This window comes from Stenella coeruleoalba (assembly GCF_951394435.1).
Source record: "Stenella coeruleoalba genome assembly, chromosome: 3".
Lineage (NCBI taxonomy): Eukaryota > Metazoa > Chordata > Mammalia > Artiodactyla > Delphinidae > Stenella > Stenella coeruleoalba.
This window is the reverse complement of record NC_137148.1, coordinates 170420610-170448466: the sequence shown is the minus strand read 5'-3', so window position 1 is coordinate 170448466 and position 27857 is coordinate 170420610. Positions and strand designations below refer to the sequence as shown.

Here is a 27857-nt window from a genome sequence, read left to right as displayed (position 1 = left end):
TGATGTTTAGGGTCCACCCAGATAATCCAGGACCATCTCCCTGTCTCCAGATCCTTAACTGAATCTCATCATGCAAAATCTCCTTTGCCACGTGAGGGAATGTCGTCACAGGGCCCAGGGATCAGGTCGTGGACATCTTTGGGGGTCGGCCTGCCACACGGTTCCCCAACATGGCCGGGGAGGCCCAGGACAGGAAAAGCAGCAGGCTTCTCGCTTCTGCTGGCTGAACAGAACACGACACGGGGGTAAAGCTCTGGCACGTGGGCGGGGGGAGATGAAAGACCCCCACTACCTGGTTCTCTCCAAGCCGAGCAAGTGTGGTGAGTGCATCTCTGACAACCCAGACAGGCCTTGTCCGAGGCACTGGGTACAGACCTTCAGGTCCGGCCCTGTCCCGTTCACGCCCTTGGGAGCAAAGCAAAGAAGGGGCTGAGAAGGTCACACAGAGACTCCAGAGTTGTTTAGCTGCTGAAAAATAAACACACACACACACACACACACACACACACACACACACACACACACACAAACCTGGACTTAGCTGCAGGTAAAATTTATTAAGGCAACACTGAAGCCCCACCAGGCAGGCCTCACCCCCTTCAGCTCTAGAATGAGTATCAGCTGCTCTACCCCTAACCCCATCCCCAGGAGGCTCGCTTCACAGAAGTCCAAGTCCCTTAGCTCAAGGCTGATATCCAGGAGCCTTGACGTAGAAAAAGGAGTGGATATAAGAACTATATTCCTGGTTTTGGAGGAAGAAAAAAAAAAGTTTTGGAACCTTCTAGAAAAAAAAATTTTTTTTCCTGGAAATCTCGTTCTAATGATCGCTGTGATGCTCAGGACATGCTTCCTCCAAGCTCAGACAGGGTGAGGGACTGGTTGGTTCTGAGGACCTCGGTTTCCCAAGGTGGCAGCTGAGGTGAGCTGGAAGGGTTAGAGACGTGTGTTCCCAGTGAGGGGTCCCGGGCCCTAGGAGCCTCCCTCCTGCTTCTCCTATTTCTTCTCTTCTGGGGCCTTCTCGGTGATTCCGGGGGCAAAGGGTCCCACCAGCCACGTGATGGGCGTGTTCTGGGCCACATACTCCACCACGTGGTCGAGGGCCTCTCGGGCCCTGGCCACCTGCCCGCGGCTCTGTGTCAGGATGCTGCTGGACAGGTCCTTGAAGGAGTGGATGCCGGAGAAGGTGGCTTGGAGGTCCTCCACCTGGCGGCGAGCCTGCAGCGCCTGATCCTTGACGTGGGCTGGCAGCCCCTGGAGGCTGGAGCCCAGCGAGGCGCAGGTGGTCTGCAGCTGCTGGGCGACGTCACGGAACATGGTGAGCGTCTGGGACTCAACCTGCTGAGAAGGGGTGGAGGGTGACCATCAGGGCCCTCTGAGTTGAGGGGTAACTGGACCCAAAGCCCGGGAAAGAGAAAATGGGGGTTCTACCGCCCACCTTGGGGAAAACCTTTCCCCAGGAGAGGATGTCGAGCACAGGTGGTTCAGAATATGGGCTCTTTGGGGCTTCCCTGGTGGCGCAGTGGTTGAGAGTCCGCCTGCCGATGCAGGGGACACGGGTTCGTGCCCCGGTCTGGGAAGATCCCACATGCCGCGGAGCGGCTGGGCCCGTGAGCCATGGCCGCTGGGCCTGCGCATCTGGAGCCTGTGCTCCGCAACGGGAGAGGCCACAACAGTGAGAGGCCCGTGTACCGCAAAAAAAAAAAAAAAAAAAAAAGAATATGGGCTCTTTGAGTTTCAAACTGTGTGAGATAATCACTGATCAAATTGAAAAACAGGTATAGAAAAAAAAAAACAGGTATAGACATTTTTCCAAAGAAATATGCAGATGGCCAAGAAGCACGTGAAAAGATGTTCAACGTCGTTAATCATCAGGGAAGTGCAACTCAAACCCACAGGCAGATACCCCCTCACCCCCATGCTGGGGAGAAACTGGAACCCTTGTATCTTGTGGTGCAGTCACTTTGGCAGATGGTCTAGCAGTTCCTCAAAATGGTAAACTGTAGAGTTACCATATGACCCAGCAACTCCACTAGGCATCCACCCAAGAGAAATGAAAATACACGTCCATGCAGACTTGTACACAAAGGCTTAAAGGGGTGTTACTCACAGTAGCGGAAAGTGGAGACAACCCAAATGCCCACCAACTGGCAAATGGAGACACAAAAGGTGGTCCATCCACACACGGGCACATCTCTCAGCCATAAAAAGGGGTGAAGCACCGACACTCACTACAACGTGGATGGACCCTGATAACACGATGCTCAGTGAGAGAAGCCAGACACGGGACACACAGGGTGTGATTCTGTTTACATGAAATGTCCACAGAGACAAAGTACATTTGTGGTTGCCAGGAATGGAGGAGGGTGTGGAAATGGGGCCTGACTGCTGTTGGGGAGAAGATCTCCTTTGGGGGTGATGGGGATGTTCTGAATTACAGTGATAGTCACACAACCCATGAATTGTATAATTTACATGGGTCAATTGTACCGTGTGTGAATTATACCTCAAAACTTTTTTAAAGTACAAGATTCTGACTTTTATATCTCCATAAAATTGTTTTTGTTGGTTTTTTTTGCGGTACGCGGGCCTCTCACCGTCGCGGAGCACAGGCTCCAGACGCGCAGGCTCAGCGGCCATGGCTCACGGGCCCAGCCGCTCCGCGGCATGTGGGATCTTCCCGGACCGGGGCTCGAACCCGCGTCCCCTGCATCGGCAGGCGGACTCTCAACCACTGCGCCACCAGGAAGCCCAAATTGTTGTTTTTTTTTAAGTTTAAAAAAATGAGAAGGTGTGGAAGAACTTTCTAGGCAGAAGTTGTAAGCAGTGGGGGAGACTGCAGTTGAGATCGGGTCCTTGAAAATTCCCCGGGGAGGAGATCAAAGCAGGCTGGGAGGCAAGACTTTGCCCTGAGCCTGCTCACCTGAGGACTCTGGCTTTGGACCTGGCAGGGAGGTGCCGACAGAATCAATATCTATTTTCTGGCTGCTGCGTTCAGCAGTTGAGGGGGGAAGGGAGACGGTTTTCCGCGGTTGGGGTCTGAATGCTGAACAGTTTTGCATTTATAGAGACATTCACCATACCTTATAAATATTATTTTTTAGCACTTACTATGTGCCTTACATGTCAATGTGTGTGTGTGTATAAAATAACTCACATACCAGAAAATTCACCCTTTTAAGTGTACATGTTTTTAGTACGTTGACCAGGTTCTGCAACCAGCACCTCTAATTCCAGAACATTCCATCACCCCAAAAGAAACTCCCTCTCCATCCCCCCTCTCCCAGCTCCCAACAACCACTAACCCACTTTTTCTGTGTCTATGTATTTGCCTGTCCTGGACGTTTCCCATCAATGGAATCACACCCTGTGTGTCCTTCTGTGTCTGGCTTCTCTCACTGAGCATCGTGTTCTCAGGCTGCAACCACGTTGCAGTGAGTGTCAGGGTTTCTCTCCTTTTCGTGGCTGAGTGATGTTCCCGTGTGTGGAGGGACACATTTGTTTGTCCATCATCTGTTGATGGACATTTGGGCCGTTTCCACTTTTTTGGCTGACGTGACTCATGCTGCTGTGAACATGCGTGTTCATTTCACCTTAACAACCTGGCAGACGGTCCTATATCCCATTCACAGATGGGGAAATCGAGGCCCAGAGAGGTAAAGCTGAGAAGCTATTGTGCTAGGATATTATGAGTCCCTAAGAGAGAGGGACTATGGTTCAGAATGAGGCATGAGAATTGTCTAAGGCACTGATTCAGTGAAAGCTTAGATGAGTGACAGCACAGGTGGCAAAAGTCAGGGCTCGTTCAACAGGCCAATGCCTGGGATAGATTGGAGGGGCCAGAGCACGTTAGTGAGAAGCTGACACTCGGAACCGGGCAGGTGAATTTGAAGGATGTGACGGGACACTGGGATGGGGCAGGGAAGGAGTCAGGACTCAAGTAAATGGGACATGGCTTAGAATTCAGCAGGTTGAGACCCATCACTATCAGGCGTCCCATGGTTCAGAAGTAACGTCTATACCCAAGAGTGGAAATCCAGGCAGGCTTCCTGGAGGAGGTGTCATCAGGTCCCGAAGGCAGTTAATGGGAGGCGAGGCTGGGGAAAGCGTTCCGAGCAGGTAGGTCCATCAAGCAGAGGTGGGGAGAGGGAAGTCAGGGCCCCAGGTATCCCATGCTCCCCCACGGTGGGTACCTCTGGCTTGGCTGCATCCTCCTCTGGGCCCTGGAGCTGCTTCTGGTTCCAGCTGAGCCACATCTGGTGTAGTTTCTCCTGACCCTCCACTAGCTTCTGGTCGACACCCTGCTTGACGGTTTCCATCTGGAGCAGAGAGAGAGAGGGTGGCTGCCTTGGCCCTTGACCAAAACCAGCAGAGCGCATGGGAATCCACAGGAATCCTAGATGTGGGATTGCAGAGGGAGCGGGGGTGGTCCTTTCATCTGGGATGGGGAGAGAAGGGGGAGGCATACTGCTTTTCTCAGAATGTTTCCACAGGCTGTGGGTTTCAGGGTCACCAACATGCTTGTGCCCCGTGTGGTACTTACAAAGAAAGTGGCCACAGATTCTCTGCAGCTCCTCCCATCTTGCCTGTTTCTCCCCCCACCACCACCACCACCCCGCCCTGCAAGTGGGCCTGGCCACGTGACGGGCTTTGACCAATGGGACACAAGCAGATGGAGCCCAAGCAGAGGCTTAAAAAGCACTTGCAATGGAATATTTTACTCAGTCTTGAAAAGGAACGAGATTCTGACACTCACTACAACATGGATGGACCTGAGGACAGGATGCTCAGTGAGAGAAGCCAGACACAGAAGGACAAATACTGTCTGATTCCACTCACAGGAGGTCCCTAGAGGAGTCACATCCACAGAGACAGGAAGTAGATGGTGAGGGCCACGGGCTGGGGGAGGGGCTGAGGAGTGAGTGTTTCGTGGGGACAGAGTTTCAGTTTGGGAGGATGAGAAAGTTCTGGAGATGATGGTGGGGACGGTTGCACAACAATGTGAAGGTACTGAATGCCACTGAACTATACACTTAAAATCGGTTAAAAATTGGTTAAAAATGTGTGTTTTACCACAATTAAAATTTTTTAAAAAAGAGACAGGAGATAATACTGAGTAGAAGCTAAGCAAACAGGGAAAGAAATTAGAAATTTCCCTCTTTAGAGAACAGAAAAATTAAAAACTTCAGGGGGCAGGATTTGACTGCAAAGAAGCAGGAGGGAACTTTTTGGGGTGATGAACATGTTCCACATCTTGACTGCAGTGGTGGTTACATGTCTGTTTATATTTGTAAAATTCCTCAAACTGTATACTTTAAAAGGGGTGATGTTCATTGTATGTAAAATGTAAGTTATACCTCAAATAAAACTGACTTTAAACAAACAAAAAACGTGCTCATCCCGAGTGCCACAACTAGAGAGAAGCCCACGCACCGCAACGAAAGATCCCGCGTGCCGCAAAGACCCAACACAGCCAAAAATAAATTAAAAAAAAAAAGTGCTCACGTGCTCCCGCTGTACCTGGATCCCTAAGGCCACAGCCAGGGGAGAGCCTGAGGTACCCTAATGGAGGAGGAGACCAGACCGAGAGACCCAGCCTCCAGCCAACCTGTCATGCGCTGAACTGTGACCCCTCCAAATTCACAGGTTGGAGCCCTGACCCCCAGGACCTCAGGATGTGACTGTATTTGGAGATGGGTCTTTAAAGAGGTGATTAAGTTAAAATGAGGTCCTTAGGGTGGGCCCTAATCCTATATGACTGGTGTCCTTATAAAAAGGGGATATTAGGACATAGACATGCATGGAGGGATGACCAGGTGAGAACACAGAGAGAAGACAGTCGTCTACACACCAAGGAGAGAAGCCTCAAAAGGAACCACTGTGCCAACACCTTGATCTTGGACTCCCAGCCTCTAGAACTGTGAGGCAATAAACGTCTGTGTTTAAGCTGCCCGGTGTGTGGGACTTTGTTACAGCAGCCCCAGCAAACTCATCCAGGGCCGCGGCCCCGTGAGTGAGCCCAGGCGGATGTGTGGGGAGGAATAAGCCACCAGGCTGCGGAGGGGTTTGTTGGCACACACGCTGCTGGCCAGCGCCCCCGTCACCGCGGGCCTCACCAGGCTGAGCGTCTGTGAGAGCTGTAGCAGGGCCTCCTGGGCCCTCTGCCTGGTGTTCTGCAGTTTTCCCAGAGAGTGTTCGTAGGCACGCTGGCGCAGCCTCTCTGACAGGGAGCCCAGACGCACAAAGTAGCTCTGTTCCTGCCGCTGCTGGGCCACTGAGGCGATGTCGAAGCCCTCCAGGGACGTGGCGAGGCGGGCTGCGGGGGGAAGGCAGGAGAAGCACTGTGAAGGCCGAGTTTGTGCCCCGGGTCTGCAAGTGTAAAAGGATTTCCCTGCCTTGGTTTTCCCCATCTGCGAAATGGGTATGATAGGGACTGAATATCCCAGGATTAAGAGGCCTTATACTACGGACTTCCCTGGCAGTCCAGTGGTTAAGGCTCCACACTTCCAACGCAAGGGGCACGGGTTCGATCCCTGGTCAGGGAACTAAGATCCCACATGCTGTGAGGCATGGCAAAAAAAAAAAAAAAAAAAAAGGCCTGAGACTGGCGTGAGAGTCTGAAAACTACGGCCCTCGGGACAATCCGACCCATGAATACAACCGTCTATGTTTATTATATGTTGCCTATGGCTGCTCTCAAACAACAGAGGTGGCCTCTGGAATATGTGGCTTCTTAGCCTGCAGAGATTGAAATATTCATTATCTGGTCCTTTACAGAAAAAAGTTTGCCAATCCTGCCTGTATTAGCGCCTAACATATATTAATAGTGGCCAATCTTTCACAATGTTCTAGGTGCTTTGCGGGCATTCTTGTTAAATCATAACAGTTCTAAGAGGGAGACACCGTTATCCCATTTTTACAGACGGGGAAACAGGGACTCAGAGAGGTTAAGCGACTTGCCGAAGGGCACACAGCTGGGACGTCACAAATCAGGATTTGAAGCCAGGCCCCATGTTCTTAACCACGATACTTGACGGGAGGAGAAGTCTGAGCCATAGGAGAACCATCTTCACAGCCGTTAAGGGAAAGTCCGGACTATCTAGTCCAGAAAATACTCATAAAGTTACAAGGCAACAGGATGGAAATCCACCTGTCTTGATAATTTGATCCTATCTTATCCTGCTCCCTTTAGACTTTACTATAGTAGTGATAAAAGTTCGAGCTTTGTAAGTAACCCGATCTGAGTTTAAATCCGGTCCTAATAAATCACTGGCTTTGTAAGGCCCTATGGCAGGGTCTGCAAACTATAGCCCCTGGGCTGAATGCCACCTGCCTTTATCAATAAAGTTTTATTGACACAAAATCACAACCATTCATTTACCTACTGTCTATGCTTTTGTGCTACAATGGCAGAATTGCATAGTTGCGACAGAGACTGTATGGCCCAAAAAAGCCAAAATTATTTATTACCTGGCCTGTCAAGAAAATGTTTGCGGCCCCCTGGATGCAGAAGTGATTTGGCCAATAAGCCTCAGTTTCCCGAAATCTGGGGAATTCCCTGGCAGTCCAGGGGTTAGGACTCTGAGATTTCACTGCCTTCGGAAAGGCATGTGTTTAGCTGTTCTTGTTACCTATTTGTGGTTTATCTGTTTATAGTAAGTGATAAAGTTCCCTTTCTAAAAGAATCTGGCAAAGTTGATTGAAAGAACAGCAAATAAACAGAACAGGGAGTACACATGACCAAGATAACGCAAGAAATGTGCTCTGGTCAGGCAGGAACAGTGGGGCTGGTCTGATGAGTGAGATCTCCACTTTAGCCACCTAAATATGCCTCTCCTTTGGATTGGGCACTGTTCCAGAAATGAAAGAAAGGGGAAAATCACGCAACAAAATCCCACATGGTGCCATCGACCCCTTGCTCGATCAAGGTAAGACTTCAGTCAGGGGAATTCGGTCGTTTCTATTGATAAAAAGAAATTTTCACATATTAAGATATAGATAGGGAAGTCATTCTGGCTTATACCTGAGTTAACTTGAATTTGATGCTACCTAAAATAGCCTTTTTGTGGCCTATCAAACCTACATTGTACATCTGCTTCAATTATTAAAGAAAAGGGCACATTGGCCAGAAGTAAAGAATGTCCATGTTCAAAATCAAGATTAAATGCCTCCCTTCCTGGGACACCAAAATGCTGGTCCTCCTTCGATGATAAGATTCCTTCCTAGGTGCCAAGGCCATACTGACTCGTGTACATGCTGGTCTGTTCCTTTTTTTCTTTCTTTTTTTGAAACCTTGAAGAAATGTAACCCTGACTTGTTTAATGTTTTTTGTTCTGACAAGATAAAAAACTGCTGAAAACTCTGCTTCTCAGGAGCAGTTTCTCAGAGTTATCTGGGAAGCAGGCTTCTGGGATATAGTCCTCAGTTTGGCTCAAATTAAACTCTTTTCTCTTCTTATTATTGGCTGTTTATTGATTTTCGTTGACACTATAAACATTAAAAATTTTGGAAGAACATACTCTTATCCAGGGATTAATAAACTTTTTCTGTAAGAGGCCAGTTCAGTCAATATTTTCAGTTTTGCAGGCTCTACTGTGCAATTAATCAACTCTGCCATTGGTATTCAAAAGCAGCCATAGAGTAAATGTAAATGAATGGGCGTGGCTGTGCGCCAATAAAACTTTATTTACAAAAGCAGGCGGTGGGCCGGAGGTAGTCTAACATAGTCGACTGGGGGACAAGGATGTCACAGAAGGGTCATTTCATGATGACATTTTAAAAACTGAACAAAATAGATGACCAACAAGGACCTACGGTATAGCACAGGGAACTATATTCAATATCTTGTAGCACCCTATAATGGAAAAGAATCTAAAAAAGAATAGATATAACTGAATCACTTTGCTGTACACCTGAAACTAACACAACATTGTAAATCAACTAAATTTCAATTTAAAAAATTATTTTAGTTAAAAAAAATGAATTACAAAAAGATTAAAAAATAAATTAAAAACTGAACAAAACCCCCAAACACCTGGGACATTTAGAGGCAGCGAAAATAAAAGCTGGAATCTTGGGAAAAACAGACTCTGCCCCATTCTCCCACCAAAGGCAGGTTTGCAAAGACTAAACCCAAACCAGCAACATTTTGAACCCATCCTAATGGCCAGAACTTCTCCACGGCCCTCTGGGAACCCGGGAGCTCTGCCCTTGTGAGTGAAAGCAGCTTTGTTATTTAGGCCAAGGATGTCTGGCAGAGCCTAGGCATGTCAGAGCAAGCTGGCAGGGCCCCTGGAGGGGGCGGTGCCCTTGGCAAAGGGGAGAACTGGGAGAGAGGGGGAGCAGGGCTGTGCTCCCGCCCCGAGCCCACGAGTAATATCCTAGCTCTAACACGGCACCTTTACTCACAGACCTCCCCAGTACCTCAAGCACCACTGTGCACAGTGATTTCACCCTTAGTGGATGGACACAAAGGAAAGCGGAAAGTCAAAGCTGCTCAGACAGACCTGTTCTCTGAAGTGGCTCCCAGGCTTGCTTCACAACCTGCCTCCCAGCAAACCCTGCCTCTCCCCCTACTTTTGGGGGCCAAGACCCATAGCTAAGTGTGACTTGGTCTGAGCACTACAAGAAGCCAGCAGGCACTGAACTTGGGATACAGGACGGAAGACATCAGCCAGGTCCCTTCCTTCAAGAGGTTTGGAGTCAGGTATTGAAAACACAAAGGACAAGCGACACGCTATGCTCAAGCCACACACTGCAGGGCTTAAGATCCTTTGCCTGGAACGTCGCCCCACTGGGAACACTGTCCCATCCTGCCCCACCAGGAACCTCACCCCACCTAGAACATCGAGGTTCTCCAGAGAGCAAGGGACCATGACTTTCTGCCGAGGATTCCCAGGGAGAATCATGGGGTCTCAGAGTCAGCTCAAGGAGGGCTCCAAGCAATCGAAAATAATAGGACAAGTGAAGCGTCAATAAAATAAATACCTCGGATCGCAATACGTTGTGTTAATCTTCGTGTTCAAACCTATAATGTAAAGACTCACTACGCACTCTTGGAGGGTGCTGGTGAACCAGCCTGTGATGCCACAATAAATAAAAAGGGGGAACGTTAACTACTTGCCCTGCTTTTCCTCTATAAACCCGTACCTTGGGGTAATCAAGATTGCAACAGAGAACTTTGTCCATGGAAGTTTTCCAGCTAACAGCTAGAACAGTGACACGTTGCAATCCCAATGGGAAAAGAGATTAGAGATAATGATTAGGAGCTGTCTACCCATGAGGGAATCACGATTCCTTTTTTTTTTTTTTTTTTGGCTGCACCGCGTGGCTTGTAGCATTCCCCGACCACCAGGGATCGCACCCACGCCCTCGGCAGTGAAAGCGTGGAGTCCTAACCACTGGACCGCCAGGGAATTCCCATGATTCCCTTTATATGAAGTTCTAGAACAGGCAAAGCACTGGTTCTCACCTGGGGGTGATCCTGCCCCCAGGGTATACTGGGCGATGTCTGGGGACATCTGTGGTTGTCACAATTGGGGGTGCTCCTGGCATTGAGTGGGTGGGGTCAGGGAGGCTGCTCCACACCCCACAGTGCCCAGGACAGCCCCCCACAGAGGACGACCTGACTCCAATGACAGTTGGGAAACCCTGATCTAGTCTGTCGTCATTTCTTTCCAGTCATCCCAAATATTTGGCATCTCATTCAAACAAACCAGCTCTGGGTAAAGTTGGCCGGAGCCGAGAGGCTGCTCCCTTTGGACGGAGCATGGTGTCTGGTTACACGTGGCCCTCGTGGGCCCTTGCTGCTGTGGGCACTGGAGTCTGCAGCTGCTGGCCAGGCTGGAAGTTCCCAGTACGTATGCAAAGGAAGGCCGTGTCTAGAAGGCGGGGTCAAGGTCAACCCCAAGAGCCATGGGTATGAGATCATGAATAAGACTGGCTGCTTTGTCTCAACACTTTTATCCCCAGTTTGTCTATTTCTCCTTATTCCTACCACCACCTGGTCCAGCCCCATCACAGCTCACCTGAACCCGGATTCCCCTGGCTCCCACCCTCTCCTCACCCAGAGTCTATCCTCCCAAAAGCAGCCACCAGAGGGCGTGAGTGAGTGCCGAGTCAGGCCCCGCCGCCCCCGCCCCCTGCCCACAGCCCTCCAGGGTCCCACCTCCCTAGGGTAATAGCCCAAGTCCTCCCCGTGGTCCACAAGGCCCTGCACGACCTGCCCGATCCCCTCCCTGCCCTCCCCTCCTCCCTCTCTCCCCCTCGCTCATTGCTCCAGACACACGGGCCTCCTTGCTGTCCCTCCAACACACCAGGTACGCCCCTGCACCCGGGTCTGTGTTCCCTGTGTCTCTTCCCTGACATCTGCACAGCTCATTCCCTCCCTCCATGCACGACAGGGAAAAGTCACCTCCTCAGAAACATCTCCTTAAATCTGATTTCTGAACACATTAGACTTTAGGTTCTATGAAGGCAGAACTTTGTTCACTGACGTATCCCTAGGACCTAGACAGGGCTTGGCATACAGCCAGTGCTCAAGGAACATTTGAACAAACAAATATATGCCTAGGGTGTGGTGGGGGAATGATAGAGAAGAGTTTGAGTGATTTTATTTGGGGATTTCAGCACCTGCTAAGTGCCAGGCCCCGTTCTAGACTCAGAAAGGACACAGCTTCTGCTTTGTGGAACTGACGACCAGTGCTGAAGAGAAAAATCAGAGCCGGGCCTGGGGAGAGGTTTCAGGACACAACATGCATGAGGGACGGTGCAATTTTAGAGGCCTTATTGGGAGGTGGCATTTGAGCACAGAGCTGGAGGTAGAAAGAACGAGACATCTGGATGTCAGGGCAGAGTTCCTGGTAGAAGAAACAGCCAGTGCAAAGGCCCTGGGGTGGGAACACGGTCCAGGATGGGCAAGAAGGCTAGTGTGCCTGGAGTAGAATGAATGAGGGCAAGCAGGTAAGTACAAGGGAGCTTCCAGGAGGATTTGGGCTTTTATCCACGGGAGGTGGGAGGCTTGGAGGGGCCTGACTTGAGTGCTCACAGGCGCCCTCTGGAGGCTGCTTCAGGGAGGACAGGCACCACAGACCAGGGCAGAGGGAACGGAGCTGGTCCAGGTGGGCTAAGATAGACACGGGAAGAGGGGGCAGGGATGAGATGACAGCATGTGATGGACTGACTCCTCGTGGCTGAGAGGGACCACACGTCGGGTGGTCTGGGGAAGGGTCCCAGCCCTGTGGGCTGCACTCACCAAGCTCAGCGTCCGTCATGGGCAGGTGGTTGTCTACCCACTCCTCCGATTTGCCCAGCACCGTGTCCATCCCGCTCAGCACCATCTGGCCCACGCGGGAGCCCATGACCGAGTGGACGCCACTGGTCAACATGGACTTGGTCATGTCCACGCCACTCTGCACAGCACCCCGGGTCACCTCCACCGCCTCGGTCACCCGGGAGGCCATGGTGTCCCTGGCGCTGGACACGGTGTTGGACACAGCTTCTCGGGCTCCCGACACTTTGGACGACACGAGCTCCTTGGTGTCTGCCAGGACCTACGAGAAAGGACAGCATCAGTATCTCCGTCCTCCCTTTGTACCTGGGTACCCCCACCCTGCACCCTCGGCCGAAGGGAGGAGTTCCAGCTCCAGGATGACCCTGAAGGGTGAAAGCAGTTAAGATCATGTGCTCTGGAGCCGGACAGCCTGGTTAGAGTCCTTGGCTTGATATATCCTAGCTGTGTGGCCTCAAGCAAGTCACTCGACCTCTCTGGGCCTCCACCTCTTCTCCCCATGGTGTTATGGGCTGAACAGTGCTGAAGCGCTAACCCCCAGGACCTCAGAATGTGACTGTATTTGGAGATGAGACCTTTAAAACAGTAATTAAGGTAAAATGAGGCCATTAGAGTGGATCCTAATCCAGTCTGACTGGTGTCCTTATACAAAGAGATTAGGACACAGACACGCACAGAGGGATGACCACGTGAGGACACAGGGAAAAGATGGCCATCTACAAGCCAAGGAGAGGAGCCCCGGAGAAACCAGCCCTGCCGACACCTTGTCTCGGAATTCCACCCTCCAGAACTGTGCAAGCGTGAACGTCTGTTGTTAGGGGTAATTGTTACAGCAGCCCTAATCGGCTAAATCACAGGGTTAGACAGTGCTTGGCTCGAGCACTGAACCTGTGTGACACCGGAAACTAGCGACATCCCTAGAAGGGACCACTCCAATCCTGTACTAAGAACTGCAATCCTGTTTGAACAGGTAATCAGTATGTTAAGTCCCTCAGGACCGCACTACTCATCCAGGGTGTTTCTGCCCCCAGGGAACATTGGGCGGTGTCTGGGGACATCTGTGGTCCTCACGACTTGCTTGCGGGGGGGAGGGGCTCCTGGCATTGAGCAGGTGGGGGCCAGGGATGCTGCTCAACACCCTACAGCTCCTGGGATGGCCCCCCACAGAGAATGACTGGCCCCAGTGTCAGTGGTGCTGAGGGAGAGGGACCCCGCTTTAGAGTGAGACGCTCAGAGCTACACTAAAGCAACAGGAGGGGAATTCCCTGGTGGTCCAGTGGTTAGGACTCCGTGTTTCACTGCCGAGGAGGCAGGTTCAATCCCTGGCTGGGGAACTAAGATCCCACGAGCCACATGGTGCGGTCAAAAAAACCGCAAAAGCAGGGCTTCCCTGGCGGCACAGTGGTTAAGAATCTGCCTGCCAATGCAGGGGACACGGGTTCGAGCCCTGGTCTGGGAGGATCCCATATGCTGTGGAACAACTAGGCCCGTGTGCGCCACAACTGCTGGGCCTGCGCTCTAGAGCCCACGAGCCACAACTACTGAAGCCCGCACGCCTAGAGCCCGTGCTCCGCAACGAGAGAAGCCACCGCAATAAGAAGCCCGCACACCACAACGAAGAGTGGCCCCCGCTCACCACAACTAGACAGAGCCCGCGTGCAGCAACGAAGACCCAATGCAACCCAAAAAAAAAAAAAAAAAACCCAGGGGCTTCCCTGGTGGCGCAGGGGTTGAGAGTCCACCTGCCGATGCAGGGGACACGGGTTCGTGCCCCGGTCCAGGAATATACCACATGTCGTGGAGAGGCTGGGCCCGTGAGCCATGGCCGCTGAGCCTGCGCGTCTGGAGCCTGTGCTCCGCAAGAGAGAGGCCACAACAGTGAGAGGTCCGCATACCGCAAAAAAAAAAAAAAAAACCCAAAAGCAAACAAACAAACAAAAATAAAGCAACAGGAGGGATTTTATGCACATGCCCAAATAACCAAACGTTTTGTCTCCATTAACTGCCAATTTAACACGTTGACTACCTTAAACTCCCCATTGTAAACCGGTGACGTACCCAAAACATCAGAGCATTTTGTGGACCCCGAAGCTCGTATCAAGACGTTAAGAACCAACACTCAGTGGCGGGCAATAAATTGGGTGATTGGGATTGACGTATACACGCTGCCATATATAAAACAGATAACTAGTAAGGACCTACTGTATAGTACAGGGAACTCTACTCAATACTCTGTAATGGCCTATATGGGAAAAGAACCTAAAAAAGAGTGGATATATGTATAACTGATTCACTTTGCTGTACCCCTGAAACTAACACAACATTGTAAATCAACTATACTCCAATGAAAATTAATTAAAAAAAAAAAAAGAACCAACACTTAGTATGTTCTCGGCCTTCAGGTGATGAACCCACTTCAGCAAATCTCCAAGACACAGGAGTGTACACATTCCCCAGAAGAGAAAGCAAGGCCAAGAGAGGCTGAACAGCTTGTGTTGAGGGCTGTCCAGCTGCTAAGGAGCAGAGCCTGAATTTTAACCTGGTATTTTGATTCTCCTGCCTGTAACCCTGACTGGTTAAAAGGGGTCAGCAACTTTCTCCAGGAAAGGCCAGATGGTAAATATTTTCAGCTTTGCAGGCCAGAGCGTCTCTGTCCCAACGACTCAAACCTGCCGGTGTTCAGGCAAAAGCAGCCAGAGACGATGCGTAAGCCACTGTTTGCCCATAAAACATTATTTACAAAAGCAGGCAGAAGGCCAGATTTGCCCTCCTCTGGACTAGCTTTGCATTGCATCCTTGGAGAAGCCGCTTCAGCACACAGTGGGTACTGCTTGATCCATGCCTGGTGTTCTTGAATCTAAGTCTTTAAATAGATCTCTACCCACAGAGCACTCTGGAAAGTTAAAAACCATGCCCCCTCCCATCCTACCCTTCTAAGCTGGCGCCCCTCTTAACACCTAAACCCTCCTATTCATGGGAATCAGTCACTTTTTGGGGGGAGAGGGCACGGTTGTCAGATTTGAACACCAGCCCTAAGCTCACTGAGCACACAGTGGGGCTGTCACGTAGCTCATGCTGGCCCGGGTTCAAATCCCAGCTCTGACAACACTGTTGTCCCACAGGACCAGGGAGAGCTACCTCATTCTGAAGGGGAACCTCACAAGGCCCAGAATCAGGAGAGCCTCCCACGATGGGAATTCCCTGGCGGTCCAGTGGTTAGGACCTGGGGCGTTCACTGCCAAGGGCCTGGGTTCAGTCCCTGGTTGGGGAGCTTAGATCCTACAAAATGCAAGGCAGGGCCAAAAAAAAAGAAAAAGAAGAGAGCCTCCCAGGAAGTCAGGAGCTCAGAGCTCCCGCTCTGTTGGACAACCTTGTCCAATGTCACCCTGAGCTCATCCCGTCTATAAACAGAAGGAATGCTGGCCTGGTGACACCGGCAGGACAGGAGGAGAATGCAAGCACTCAGCCCTAAGGAGGTGGCTCCTGGGCGATGATTCTCCATCCTTCTTTGGATGTGGCCATTTTCACCTTCCACATGCCCAACTTGTTAACATCCTTTGTGGTAAGACATGGGTTCAGGTTCTGTTCCAATTCTCCCCAGCCCACTCCGATTCTGTGTAACGGGGCTGCCCTTGGGGGACATATCGTGGTCCCTGGCAGACAGGAGGCGCTTGAGAGCTAGCGAGTGAATAAGCTGCCTGACAAAGTAGGTGGTCTCAGCAGAAAGCCTAAGGGAACCGGAGGAGTGGCTGGCGTGTCCCACTGCCCCCGACCTATTTCCGGTGGGAAGATTCTCAACGTGAACAGATTTGCCTTAGTGCGGCACTTCCGTCCCACCAGGAAAAAGGGGCGATGAAGTACGTGGGTGTTTAATAAGCATCTCCTACATGCCAGGCTGTATGATGGGCACTTGGCACAGCAACAGACAGTCTGTGCCCGCATCCCAGCTGGGGAGACAAATAAGCAGTTATGTAACACACTATCTGAAACGTTTTTTAAAAGTTAATGCATGGGGCTTCCCTGGTGGCGCAGTGGTTGAGAGTCCGCCTGCCGATGCAGGGGACACGGGTTCGTGCCCCGGTCTGGGAAGATCCCACATGCCGCAGAGCGGCTAGGCCCGTGAGCCATGGCCACTGAGCCTGCGCGTCCGGAGCCTGTGCTCCGCAACGGGAGAGGCCACAACAGTGAGAGGCCCGCGTACCGCAAAAACAAAAAATTAATGCATGGAATTCACTGGTGGTCCAGTGGTTAGGACTCCGCGTTTCCACTGCAGGGGGCCGGGGTTCGATCCCTGGTCCGGGAACTAAGATCTCGCAAGCTGCGTGGCCCAGCCAAAAAAAAAAGTTAACGCAACTTGTGAATGCTGCTGCAATGAGCATGGGTATATAACAGCCCAAAGGTGAAAACAACCCAAGAGTTCACTGACGGAAGTATGGAGAAACAAAATGTGGTCCACCCAGAAATTCTGACACCTGCTACAACATGCATGAACCCTGAGGACGTGATCCTTAGTGAAATAATCCAGACACAAAAGCACAAATACTGCCTGATTCCACTCACAGGAGGTCCCTAGAGGAGTCAAACCCACAGAGACAGAAAGTAGATGGTGGGGGCCAGGGGCTGGGGGAGGGGAAGGAGCTAAGGGATGTGGGATTTGTTTCTGGGGTGATGAAAATGTTCTGAAAGGGATGATGGTGGCTGCACAATCTGAATGTTCTAAAACCACTGGGTTGTACATTTTAAATGGGCGAGATGTACGGTACATGAATTACATCTCAGTGAAAGCTGTTAAACCAAAAAGCTGGAGGGGGGTCGCTGGGATGAATTGGGAGACTGGGATTGACATATATACACTACTATGTATAAGATAGATAACTAATGAGGATCTACTGTACAGCACAGGGAACTCTAACTCAGTGCTTTGTGGTGACCTAAATAGGAAGGAAATCTAAAAAAGTGGGGATATACGTATAACTGATTCACTCTGCTGTACAGCAGAAAGTAACACAACATCGTAGAGCAACTATATTCCAATAAACATTAAAAACAAACAAACAAACAAGCTGATGTAATGTGAATGATGCTAATACAGGAGCCATAAGCCACAGGTGGCTATTTCAATTTAAAATAATTAAAATTAGCTATTTAAAATTTTTAAATAATTAAAATTAGGGACTTCCCCGGTGGCACAGGGGTTAAGACTCCGCACTCCCAATTTGGGGGGCCTGGGTTCGATCCCTGGTCAGGGAACCAGATCCCGCATGCATGCCACAACTAAGAGTTTGCATGCCACAACTAAGGAGCCCTCAAGCCACAACTAAGGAGCCCACCTGCTACAACTAAGACCCGGTGCAACTAAATTTAAAAGAATAAATAAAAATAAATTTTAGGGTTTCCCTGGTGGCACAGTGGTTGAGAGTCCGCCTGCCGATGCAGGGGACACGGGTTCGTGCCCCGGTCCGGGAAGATCCCACATACCGTGGAGCGGCTGGGCCCGTGAGCCGTGGCCGCTGAGCCTGCGCATCCAGAGCCTGTCCTCTGCAATGGGGGAGGTCGCAACAGTGAGAGGCCCACGGACCGCAAAAAAATAAATAAATAAAAATAAAAAAAGAGAATAATCTCAATGTTAAAAAAAATAATTAAAATAATTAAAATTAGTATTCGAGTTCCTCAGCCACACTCGCCACATTCTAAGGGCCCAGAAGCCACATATGGTTGTTGGTTTCCATATTGGATGGTGCACAGAAAGAAGGTGTACAGAAAAAGTTCTACTGGGCAGAGCTGAACTGGAAGGACCTTCTTTAAGAGGGAAGGGAAGGCCTCTGAAGAGGTGAGATTAGAACAGAGTCCCAGAATCCTGGTCCATGAAGAAGGAACAGCAGGTGCAAAGATCCTGGGGTAGCACTGAGATGGGTGTGTTCACTGTATTTGCTTTCCCTGCTTCCCTGGTATGAAAGTTCCATGAGGGCAAGGACTCTGTTTCCATCACCGTGTCTGGTACCTATGGGCGCTGATGTGACTGAACAGGAGGATGGAGGCCAGCGCAGATGGAATGGAGCAAGTGAGGTGGGCAGGGAGGGCAGAGAGGCAGCGGGGCCAGATCTGGCAGGGCCATGAGTAAGGCTTTAGCTTTTGCTCTGCACCAGCTGGGAGACACGAGGGGGTTTAGGGCCCATCTGGCTGGTGTTCAGAATGCTCCTGCAGCTGCCTGGTGGGGGTCTGGGGACAGACAGAGAAGGGGTCAGGGAGGAAGCTGTCCCACTCATCTGCTCTGGTTAAGGTGGGACCACAGACTGGATACCTAGGCAGGCCCCCGTCTCAGCTGAGCATCCCACCCCCCCTCACCTCCCCCCACTGGCGGTCACCTTCTCCGATGGCTGCTGCAAGATGGGCAGATTCTCCTCCAGTTTGTCCAGCCCCCTGTGGGCGTATTCACTGGCCGATGTGACTGCGGAGCAGCGGGGGGCGGGGAGACAGACAGCTGATGTTACCGCGCATGCGCATCCCTCCAGGGTGGGAAGGTCCTCAGCCCACCGCCCGCCTCCTCCTCCGCCCACCCCGGCCTGGGAAATAGCCAGGAGGGGCGGGTCCAGGCTCTCCCAGGCTTCACTCACGCTGAGGCTCCAGTTTGGACAGGATGGGCTGCGCCCCGCTGACGGCGACAGCCGTGAGGGTCTTCACGCCCTTCTCGGCCGCGTCGCACACAGTCTTGACGTGGGGGTGGCTCTCCTTGGTGGACATGTAGGTGGCGGACACCATGTGGCAGGTGGAGCTGATGAGCGGCATGCCGGCCACGCGGTCCACCACGCTGGGCTACGGGCAGGGCAGCTCAGGCCAGGGAAATAGCTCGCCTCCCCTCCCTCGCACCCACGCGGTTGCACAAGTCAGGAACTCTGGGGTTCCGCCGGGCACTTCCTGTATCTTGGTCCCCACAGCCCACTTGTTTGAACATGACCTTGCCACCCACCGTGCGCCAGGCAGTGACATGACACAAGAACCCCATTGTCCTGGAGCTCAGGGTCTACAACTGAAGCCAGGAAACTACGGACCCCTGGGGGCGAAGTCCCGTCCACCGCCTGATTTTTTTCTTCTTGCCTGTTTTTTTTTTTTCCTAGCAGCACTATTGAAATCTAGTTTACACGTCATAAAATTTCACCATTTTGAAATGCACAAGTCAGAAGTTTTTAGTGTATTCACAAGGTTGTGCAACATTCACTGTCTAATTCTAGAACTTTTTCATCACTCCAAAATGAAACCCTGTCCCCACTGGCTGTCACGCCCCTGCCTCCCAGCCCCTGCTAACCATGAATCCACTTTCTGTCTCTGGATTTGCCTGTTCTGGACATTTCACACCAATGGAATCACACATGTGGCCTTTTGTGTATGGCCTTTCACCGAGTAACATTTTCAAGGTTCACCACGTAGTAGCGTGTCTCAGTGCTTCATTCCTTTTTTAAGAAAAGTGTGGCAGGGCTTCCCTGGTGGCACAGTGGTTGAGAGTCCGCCTGCCGATGCAGGGGACACGGGTTCGTGCCCCGGTCTGGGAAGATCCCACATGCCGCGGAGCGGGTGGGCCCGTGAGCCATGGCCGCTGAGCCTGCGCGTCCGGAGCCTGTGCTCCCCAACGGGAGAGGCCACATCAGTGAGAGGCCCACGTATCGCAAAAAAAAAAAAAAGTGTGGCAAAGTACACATAACTTAAAATTTACCATTCAAATCATTTTTAAGCGCACATCTCAGTGGTATTAAGTACATTCACACTGTTGTGCAACCATCCCCACCATCTGTCTCCCGAACTTCCTCATCTTCCCAAACTGAAACTCTGTCCCCATGAAACACTGACTCCCAAGCCCCTCCCCCAGCCCTTGGCCCCCAACCATCTACTTCCTGTCTCTATGGATTTGAATCCTCTAGGGACCTCCTGTGAGTGGGATCACACAAGATTTGTCCATTTGTGTCTGGCCTCTCTCACTGACCATATCTTCAAGGTTTATCCACATTGCATTGTGTGTCAGTACTTCATTCTGTTACATGGCTGAAAAATATCCTATGCTACCTGGTTTTGTAAATAAAGTTTTATTGGCACATGGCCACACCCATTCATTTACATATTGAATATGGCCACTCTTACCCTACAAGAGCAGGACTGAGTACTCAGGACAGGCCTTCTGAGCCTCAGTTTCCAATCCATAAATGGGAAGTCATTTCTGTCCTGAAGGAGTTGCAAAGATGACCCATGTGAAGACGCAGGCAGAAGACTTAACTCTCACAGGGGCTATTTGTAGAATTTGTTTTAGCTCACTTAATCGCCAGTCCCAGGAGACTGGGAATATTATTCCAACATTATGGAAGGGTAAACTAAGGCATGGAGAGGCTAAGGAAGTCACCCCCCACCCAAGATCACAAAACAAGCCAGTGGCAAAGCTGAACCTTGGACTCAGGCAGTCCTCCTCCAGTGTTTGCCCAGGAGGTCTCTTCAGAAATGAATGACAAACTTACCACACAATCCAGCAATTCTGCTCCTAAGATTCTACCCTAGAGATAGGAAAACACACGTCCACATAAGACTTGTACATGAATGTTTGTAGCTGCCTATTCACAATGGCCAAGAAGTGGAAACAACCCAAATGTCCATCAGTTGGTGAATGGATAAAGAAAATGTGGTCTAAAGCATGTTTTTAAAAATATATAGTCTCCAAATGGCTAACAGGTACAAGAAAAGATTCTCCACATCACAGATCATTAGGGAAATGCAAGTCAAAACTACAATGAGCTACAACCTCACACCCCGCACTCGCTGGGATGGCCACTATCAAATGAACAGAAATTAAAAAGTAATGGTGAAGATGTGGAGGAATTGGAACCTTTGTATGATGTTGGTGGGAATGCAAAATGGTGCGGCCATTATGGACAACATTATGGTGATTCCTCAAAAAACTAAAAGTAGGGACTTCCCTGGTGGCACAGTGGTTAAGAATCCGCCTGCCAATGGAGGGGACACAGGTTTGAGTACTGGTCCGGGAAGATCCCACATTCTGCGGAGCAACTAAGCCCGTGTGCCACAACTACTGAGCTTGTGCTCTAGAGCCCGTGTGCCACGACTACTGAAGCCTGCGCGCCTAGAGCCTGTGCTCTGCAACAAGAGAAGCCACCGCAATGAGAAGCCCGCGCACTGCAACGATGAGTAGCCCCTGCTTGCCGCAACTAGAGAAAGCCCGTGGGCAGCAATGAAGGCCCAACACGGCCAAAAATAAATACATTAACAAATTTATTTAAAAAAAGGCACTCCTGACAAGATCTACAATGTGGAAGAACCTTGAGGACATTATACTCAGTGAACTAAGCCAGACACGAAAGGACAACTACTGTATGATTCCACTTACGTGGTACCTAACACAGAAGGTTCTACTTTTATAAAATGATTCCACTTATTCTACTTACATGAGATGTCCAGAAAAGGTAAACCCATCAGCAGGAAGCAGATTAGTGGTTGCCAGGGGCTGGGGGAGAAGGGAATGGGCATGACTATTAATGGATATGGGGTTTTGATTTGGGGTAATGAAAAAGTTCTGGAATTAGATAGTGATGATGGTTGTACACTGTGAATATACTTACTGCCACTGACCTACACACTTCAAAACAGTTAAAATAGTATATTTTTATGTTATGTGTATTTTACCACAAGTTTAAAAAAGGAACACGATAATTAATAAGAACCTAATGTACAGCACAGGGAACTCTACTGAATATTCTGTAATGACTTAAATGGGAATAGAATCTAAAAAAAGAGGGGATCTATGTATACGTATAACTGAATCACTTTGCTGTACACCTGAAACTAACATAACATTGTAAAAATAACTATACTCCGATAAAAATTAATTTTAAAATAAAAATAAATAAAAAAGGAACAAAGCACCACAGACATTACAATGCAGATGAACCTCAAAAAGATGACGCTCAGTGAGAGAAGCCAGATACAAAAGGGTCTCGTCGTGTATGTTTTCATTTCTATGAAATGTCCAAAATAGGCAAATGCACAGAGACAGAACCCAGGGGTTCCCAGGAGGAGAGAAGATGGGGAGCGACTGCTAACGGGTATGGGGTCTCTTTGGGGGGAGACGAAAAAGTTCCGGTGTGGTGGTGATGGCTGCATAACTGGGCAGTTTACTGAAAAATCACTGCGTAGTTCTCTTCGTAAGGGTGAATTTTATGGTATGTGAATGATACCTAACTTTTGAAAAGCTGTTTATTAAAATGGGCTTTTATTTAAACTGGGGAAAGGAGGTGAGATGGAAACTGGCTTCCTAAAAGGAGGACCCTAAGAGAACCTGCAGAGACAGGGAAGGTCTGCCTGGGGGGAGCCGGGCAGTTTCAAACAGAGCTGTACCCCTGCTCTCCCAAGAGCCCTTGGAATCCCCAGCTCTCCCACCTCCACCTATTAGAGGGGCACCTGTTAGGGGCTAGTATAATGGCTCTGCCCAACCCACTCAGAAGGGTGTCTCTTGACCCCCGCCCTGTGCTGGCATCAGCTCCCTGCCAAGGCACCACCAGGTGGGAAGCCTCATCCCACAGATCTCAGAAATTCCTCACCTGCTGTACCGGTTCTTCCGCTGACACCTGGGTGCTGGCAGTGGCTTCTGTCTCGTTGGTAGACATTTCTCAGAAGCAGGCACTGTGAACAGAAGGACCAGTCAGGGTACAGCCTGCTCCTCTCTTCCCTCCAGGGGGATGTCCGGGTTCACACCTGCCCTCTGACCACCCCCGCCCCCAATTTCCTAGAGCCCTGCCTCTCAACTGTTGACACATACCTGTGAGCCTGTTCAAAACAGGTGCTGATTCAGCAGAGCAAAAGTCTAACAAGCTCCCAGCTGCTGCTCATGCATCTGATCCCGGGGGCCACACCTTAAAGGGCAAGGCCTGTGTGCGGCCCTCCAAGGGCTCACCTCTATCAATACTATGGTGCAAAACCCCTGTAGACGGCAATTTGTCGATTACTACCGGGTTTTAAGAGGCATCTTGCCTTTGACCCAGAAACCTCACTGCGGGGACAGTCCCACACTGGTACTGCCACGTGGACAGAGATGTGTGTACCTGTATTGGCCACAGACACTGGAAACAATCTGGTGGCCCAACAGAAGGGGACTAAAGTGGTAGCCCAGGGCAGTGGCTTAAGTGTGGAAGCTTACATGTAATTGACTGGGACCAAGATATTAAGAGACAAAAAGGTGGGAGTGGGGCTAAAGTTTTTGCTTGTATTTGACAGAATCTTTAAAGAGACACAGGAAACTGTTACAGTGGCCACCTTTCAGGGAGGAAGATCGGGTAGCTGGGGCAGGCCTCTGACTTTTGAGCCAGGTAGATAACATTACCTGTTCAAAAAAAAGTTAAGTTTTTTTTTTTTTTAAGTTAAATAAAAAAAAAAAGAGAGACTATTCCTGGCCCCTCTGCAGACAGTCAAGTCAGTCTCAGGGATGTGGGGAAGGCAAGGGAGGCTCCCTGGGTGAATCTAATGCACACATTTGCAGGCAAGATGGCAGCCACAGGTATGCTCCATTTTCCTGGCCAAATGAGATGAGACACCTAGAGCATTGTCAGATTAGATTTCAGGAGTCCCAGCTCCACCCATGCTGTGCTATGTTGGGCAAGGAGCTTCCTCGCCCCTAGCCTCAGTCTCCTTATCTGTAAAATGGGGCTAAACCTGCCTTAAGTCTGGTTCTCCGGGTCCTTTTTTTTTTTTTTGGCTGCACCACGCAGCATGTGGCATCTTAGCTGACCAGGGATCGAACTCATGCCCCCTGCAGTGGAAGCAGAGTCTCAACCACTGGACTGCCATGGAAGCCAGCCCACCCCAGATCATTCTGGGATAAGCCTGTGGTGAACCCCTGACCTTGGGTTTGAGCATTTCCTTCCAGACACCGTGTTTTGCTATCCCCCAAGTGGAACCCAGCAAACTGATGCTTTGAGAGCACCAGTTCTACAGTCCAAACTGGGTTCTAATCCCAGCTTTGCAACTCCCTAGCTGTGGGAGATTGGGAAGGCAGCACCCCCTCCCGCAGCCTCACTTGCCACGTCTATGAAATGGGGATATAACCGTTCCTAGCACAGAGTCCCTGTAGACCGGAGGAGAGTCTGGAATGTAGCTTGGTGCCTGGCACACAGTAGGTGCTCAATAAACAGATCCATTTCACACCACTCTGCCTGCCACAAAGAAATGGGTGAAACTAGCCAGGATTGAGCTTCTGCTTGGTACAAAGGTCCCCCAACTGGGAAGTGGGGCAAGGAGGCACACCTACCCCTAGTGATCATCACCTGACCCCTGTTCTTCCCCTTACCTTCCCTGCAGCCTGAGCTCACCTGGGCAGCTCAGAGGTCCTCCCTCCCATCCCTTTTGTCCATCAACTCCTTTGGAAATGGTTTAACCAAGGACACCCATTGCAGATGTCAGCACCCCCATTAAAGTCCTTGGGGTCAGCAACCTGCCTGCAGCTGGCCCCAGCAGCGAGAGCAAGAACTGGCTGAAGCTGGCTGGAGTCACGCAGTCGTCCAGCTGCAGCCAGGGAATGTGAAGATCCAACTTCCGAAGTTCCCAGGGACGGACCCCAGGCCTAGGCTCTGGTTTTACAAAGGTCCCAAGGACTCAGATAAGGGGATAGGCCTTCCCACCACCACTTTGTGCAATCCACTGGCCATACCCACCCAGGAAAAGGGGGCGGGATTTGCCCCAAGACCTCGCCAGGGTCAGCTGGGTGTGTCAGAAGATCAAGGGAGGGGCCGAGTCCCCAGGCGGCAAAACTATTTGGAAGGGAAAGGGCTTTGCTAGGCAGAGGGACTGCCCCCTGGTGCGGGGAGGGAGGGGGCCCGCTCTGAAGACCCAGAGAGGGCGGAATGGGCTGTGGCTTGCCTCCAAAGTGCGTTTGCAAAGCAAGAGTATGTGGTTGGGACTGGAGACTTAACCCTCCCCCACCGCTTGATACTGCCACTTCTAGGGGGCTCTTTCGCGCACCCCACCCCGAAAGTCCTAGATATTGAGAGAAGAGAGTCTGAAAGTCTGAGCCTGTTCCAGAAGTTGTATTTTTTTGGGGGGGGGAGGTGTGCTCAGCCCAGGCTGGAGACCCTTCCCCAGGCCGCGAAGACAAGCAGAGCCCCCAGGAAGACCCTTCCTGCCCTTCCTCCTCTGGGGCACCCCAGGACTCGGTGGCCCCCGCCCCCACTTAATCGGGGGCCCTCGCCTCTCACCGTGGTCAACGGGACGTCCAGGGTACGGTGACCACTACTCCAAGGCCAGCTCCAAAACCGTCCTGGGCCAGCCCAAGGCAGGCTTTTATGCTTGGGGGCGGGCACCCGGGACTGACGGGCTGAACGACCAATCTGGTTGGGGGGGCCGCCCGCCGCTAGGCCACGCCCCTCGCCCGGCTCCGGACGTTGGAGCAACAAGTGAAGTCCGGGAAGGGCTGGAATTTCGCGGGCGCGCGCCCTGCCAACTGTGCACCCAGTGGGCGAAACCTGTACGACGCTGGATCCAGCCAAGGGACGCCCCTCCCTGCCAGGGACCCTAGGAATTCGGCCCTGGGAGGTGAGTGCGATCCTGGGGTCCCCCGCCCTTCTTTCTCCAGTGGCCAGATCAAGGAGTGGGAACTCAGAGAGCATTGCGTGATGCCTCCTGCGTGTCAGGGGCCAGCCCTCCCCCCCTCCTCCCCCTCCGCCCCTCCTCCCCCTCTCCCCACTCCGCGAGAGGGTGATGGAGCCAACCTGGACCCAGCATTATGAGCAACTTGCCCAGACCAGCGTCACGCCACTTTATCCTCCCAACACTGTGTATATCCCTTTATCATCCCCATTTTACAGATGAGAAAACCGAGACCCAGAGACAGTCATCCAGGGACAGTGCAGGGGCCAACTCTTGGATCTCTGACTCCTGGATCAACCCCTTCCTGAAGGTGCTCACTTGGATTTTTCACCACCCCCCACCAAAAAAAAAAATCCTTTATTCTCTTCGTCTATAAACCAAGATCTCAAACTCAGATGGCCCCAAGGGCCAGGCAGGAGGTAAATGCCTCTGCTAAAAAAGTGACAGCATGTCCTGCCTAGAGGGAGCAGAGCTTTACCTTGGGGGAGACCCACCCACGTATTCACAGATCCATGGGGATTCCAGACTGTAGACAAAGTGTCCTGCCTCTTTAAAAAAAAACCTCTGGACCAAATAAAACCCAATGGAGCCATATCCAGTCCAGGGGCCACAAGTTTGCCACCTCTGCTAAATTATTTGTGTTGGGGTGGGAATTCTGGAACCTCCGGAAAGAACATGGAAAAAATGGGGTGTCTGTGACTAGTGCATTTTTTTTTCTTTTTTTTGAAAGGGTCTATACTAGCATTGTGTGATAGAGCTTTCTGAGATCAGAGGAATGTTCTAGAACTCTGTGCCACGCAGTATAGTGGCCCCTGGCACCATACGGCTGTTGCCCACTAAGAAACTGAATATACATATTTAAGTAACCACATGCAGCCTGTCCGATTCCTAAGTGACTCTGAAACCCCCAAATGATTAAAGCAATTATATAAAATTATAGCAGATACAAATTTCACATTTGCGGCAGGCCTTTGTTCCCACTCACTCATTCATTCATTTTTCCTACTCATTCATTCAACAATTCTTACTGAGCTGCTGTGCTGGGGAGGGGAGCACAGAAGTGAGTAAAATAGATCCCAGCCTTGTGATGCTAACCACCCAGTGGGGAAATGGATGATAAACTAGATAAATGAGTGAAATGCATAACGGGTCTGGTGTTGGTAAATGCTACCAAGAAAAGCAAAGAACTGGGATTGAGAATGTGGGAGCTACACTTTTTTTTTTTTTTTTTTTTTTTTGGTGGTACGCAGGCCTCTCACTGCTGTGGCCTCTCCCGTTGCGGAGCACAGGCTCCGGACGCGCAGGCCCAGCGGCCATGGCTCACGGGCCCAGCCGCTCTGCGGCATGTGGGACCCTCCCGGTCCGGGGCACGAACCCGTGTCCCCTGCATCGGCAGGCGGACTCCCAACCACTGCGCCACCAGGGAAGCCCTGGGAGCTACACTTTTTAGTAGGGTGGTCAAGGGTGGCCTTTCAGAGTGCCGTTTGAGCACATAAATGAGGGAGGAGAGGAGGGAGACCCATAGAGATCCGGAGAAGAGTATTCCTCATGATAGCAACAGCACGTGCAAAGGCCCTGAGGCTGAACCACCCCTGGTGAATTGGAGATGCAGCCAAAACCCTATGTGGCTGAGGCAGAGTGAGAGGTAGGGAGAGCACTGGAGGAGAACAGGTCTGCGATGTGTAGACCTCAGAGAGGTAAAGTGACTTGTCCAAGGTCACACAGCTGGAAAGTCACCAGGAGATATGCCTGGTAGCCTTCAGCTTCCAAGTGGCCTTCAGTGCTGGGATGTGGTCAAAATATCCCTGGTCAAGGGGATGTAACTCAATTTTGATGTGGAATATAAAGTCCTGATGATTTTGCCCCACATCTTCTGAACAAAACGAGAGCAGCCTCACTCACCTTCTTCCCTGGTGTGGAGATCAACCCCACCTCCAGTCCC

At 51.0% G+C, this 27857-nt stretch overlaps 1 protein-coding gene across 2 annotated transcripts; it reads right to left on the bottom strand.

Moving 5' to 3' along the window:
• Positions 1-524: 524 nt before the first annotated feature.
• PLIN3 (perilipin 3) lies at positions 525-25604 on the bottom strand. 2 transcript variants are annotated; one of them, XM_079916581.1, is made up of 8 exons: positions 25525-25604; positions 22879-22960; positions 18901-19099; positions 18652-18734; positions 12251-12548; positions 6114-6313; positions 4191-4316; positions 525-1338 (listed from the first exon to the last, which is right to left on the bottom strand). In XM_079916581.1, exons 2-8 carry the CDS (start codon positions 22942-22944, stop codon positions 994-996), a joined length of 1317 nt encoding a protein of 438 aa, XP_079772707.1. In that variant the 5' UTR covers positions 22945-22960; positions 25525-25604; the 3' UTR covers positions 525-993. The 2 variants fall into 2 exon arrangements, with proteins under 2 accessions (XP_079772707.1, XP_079772708.1); XM_079916582.1 differs by having other exon boundaries at positions 525-1335.
• Positions 25605-27857: the final 2253 nt, after the last annotated feature.

What these genes read in the sequence shown, in the direction of transcription:
- PLIN3 (XM_079916581.1), bottom strand. Translation starts at nt 22,944, where the DNA reads ATGTCTACCAACGAGACAGAAGCCACTGCCAGCACCCAGGTGTCAGCG. An exon ending in TGCAGCAGCCATCGGAGAAG is followed by an intron (nt 12,549 to 18,651) that starts GTGACCGCCAGT and finishes CCTTTCTCGTAG; the next exon opens with GTCCTGGCAGACACCAAGGA. An exon ending in CATGACGGACGCTGAGCTTG is followed by an intron (nt 6,314 to 12,250) that starts GTGAGTGCAGCC and finishes TTCCCCCCGCAG; the next exon opens with CCCGCCTCGCCACGTCCCTG.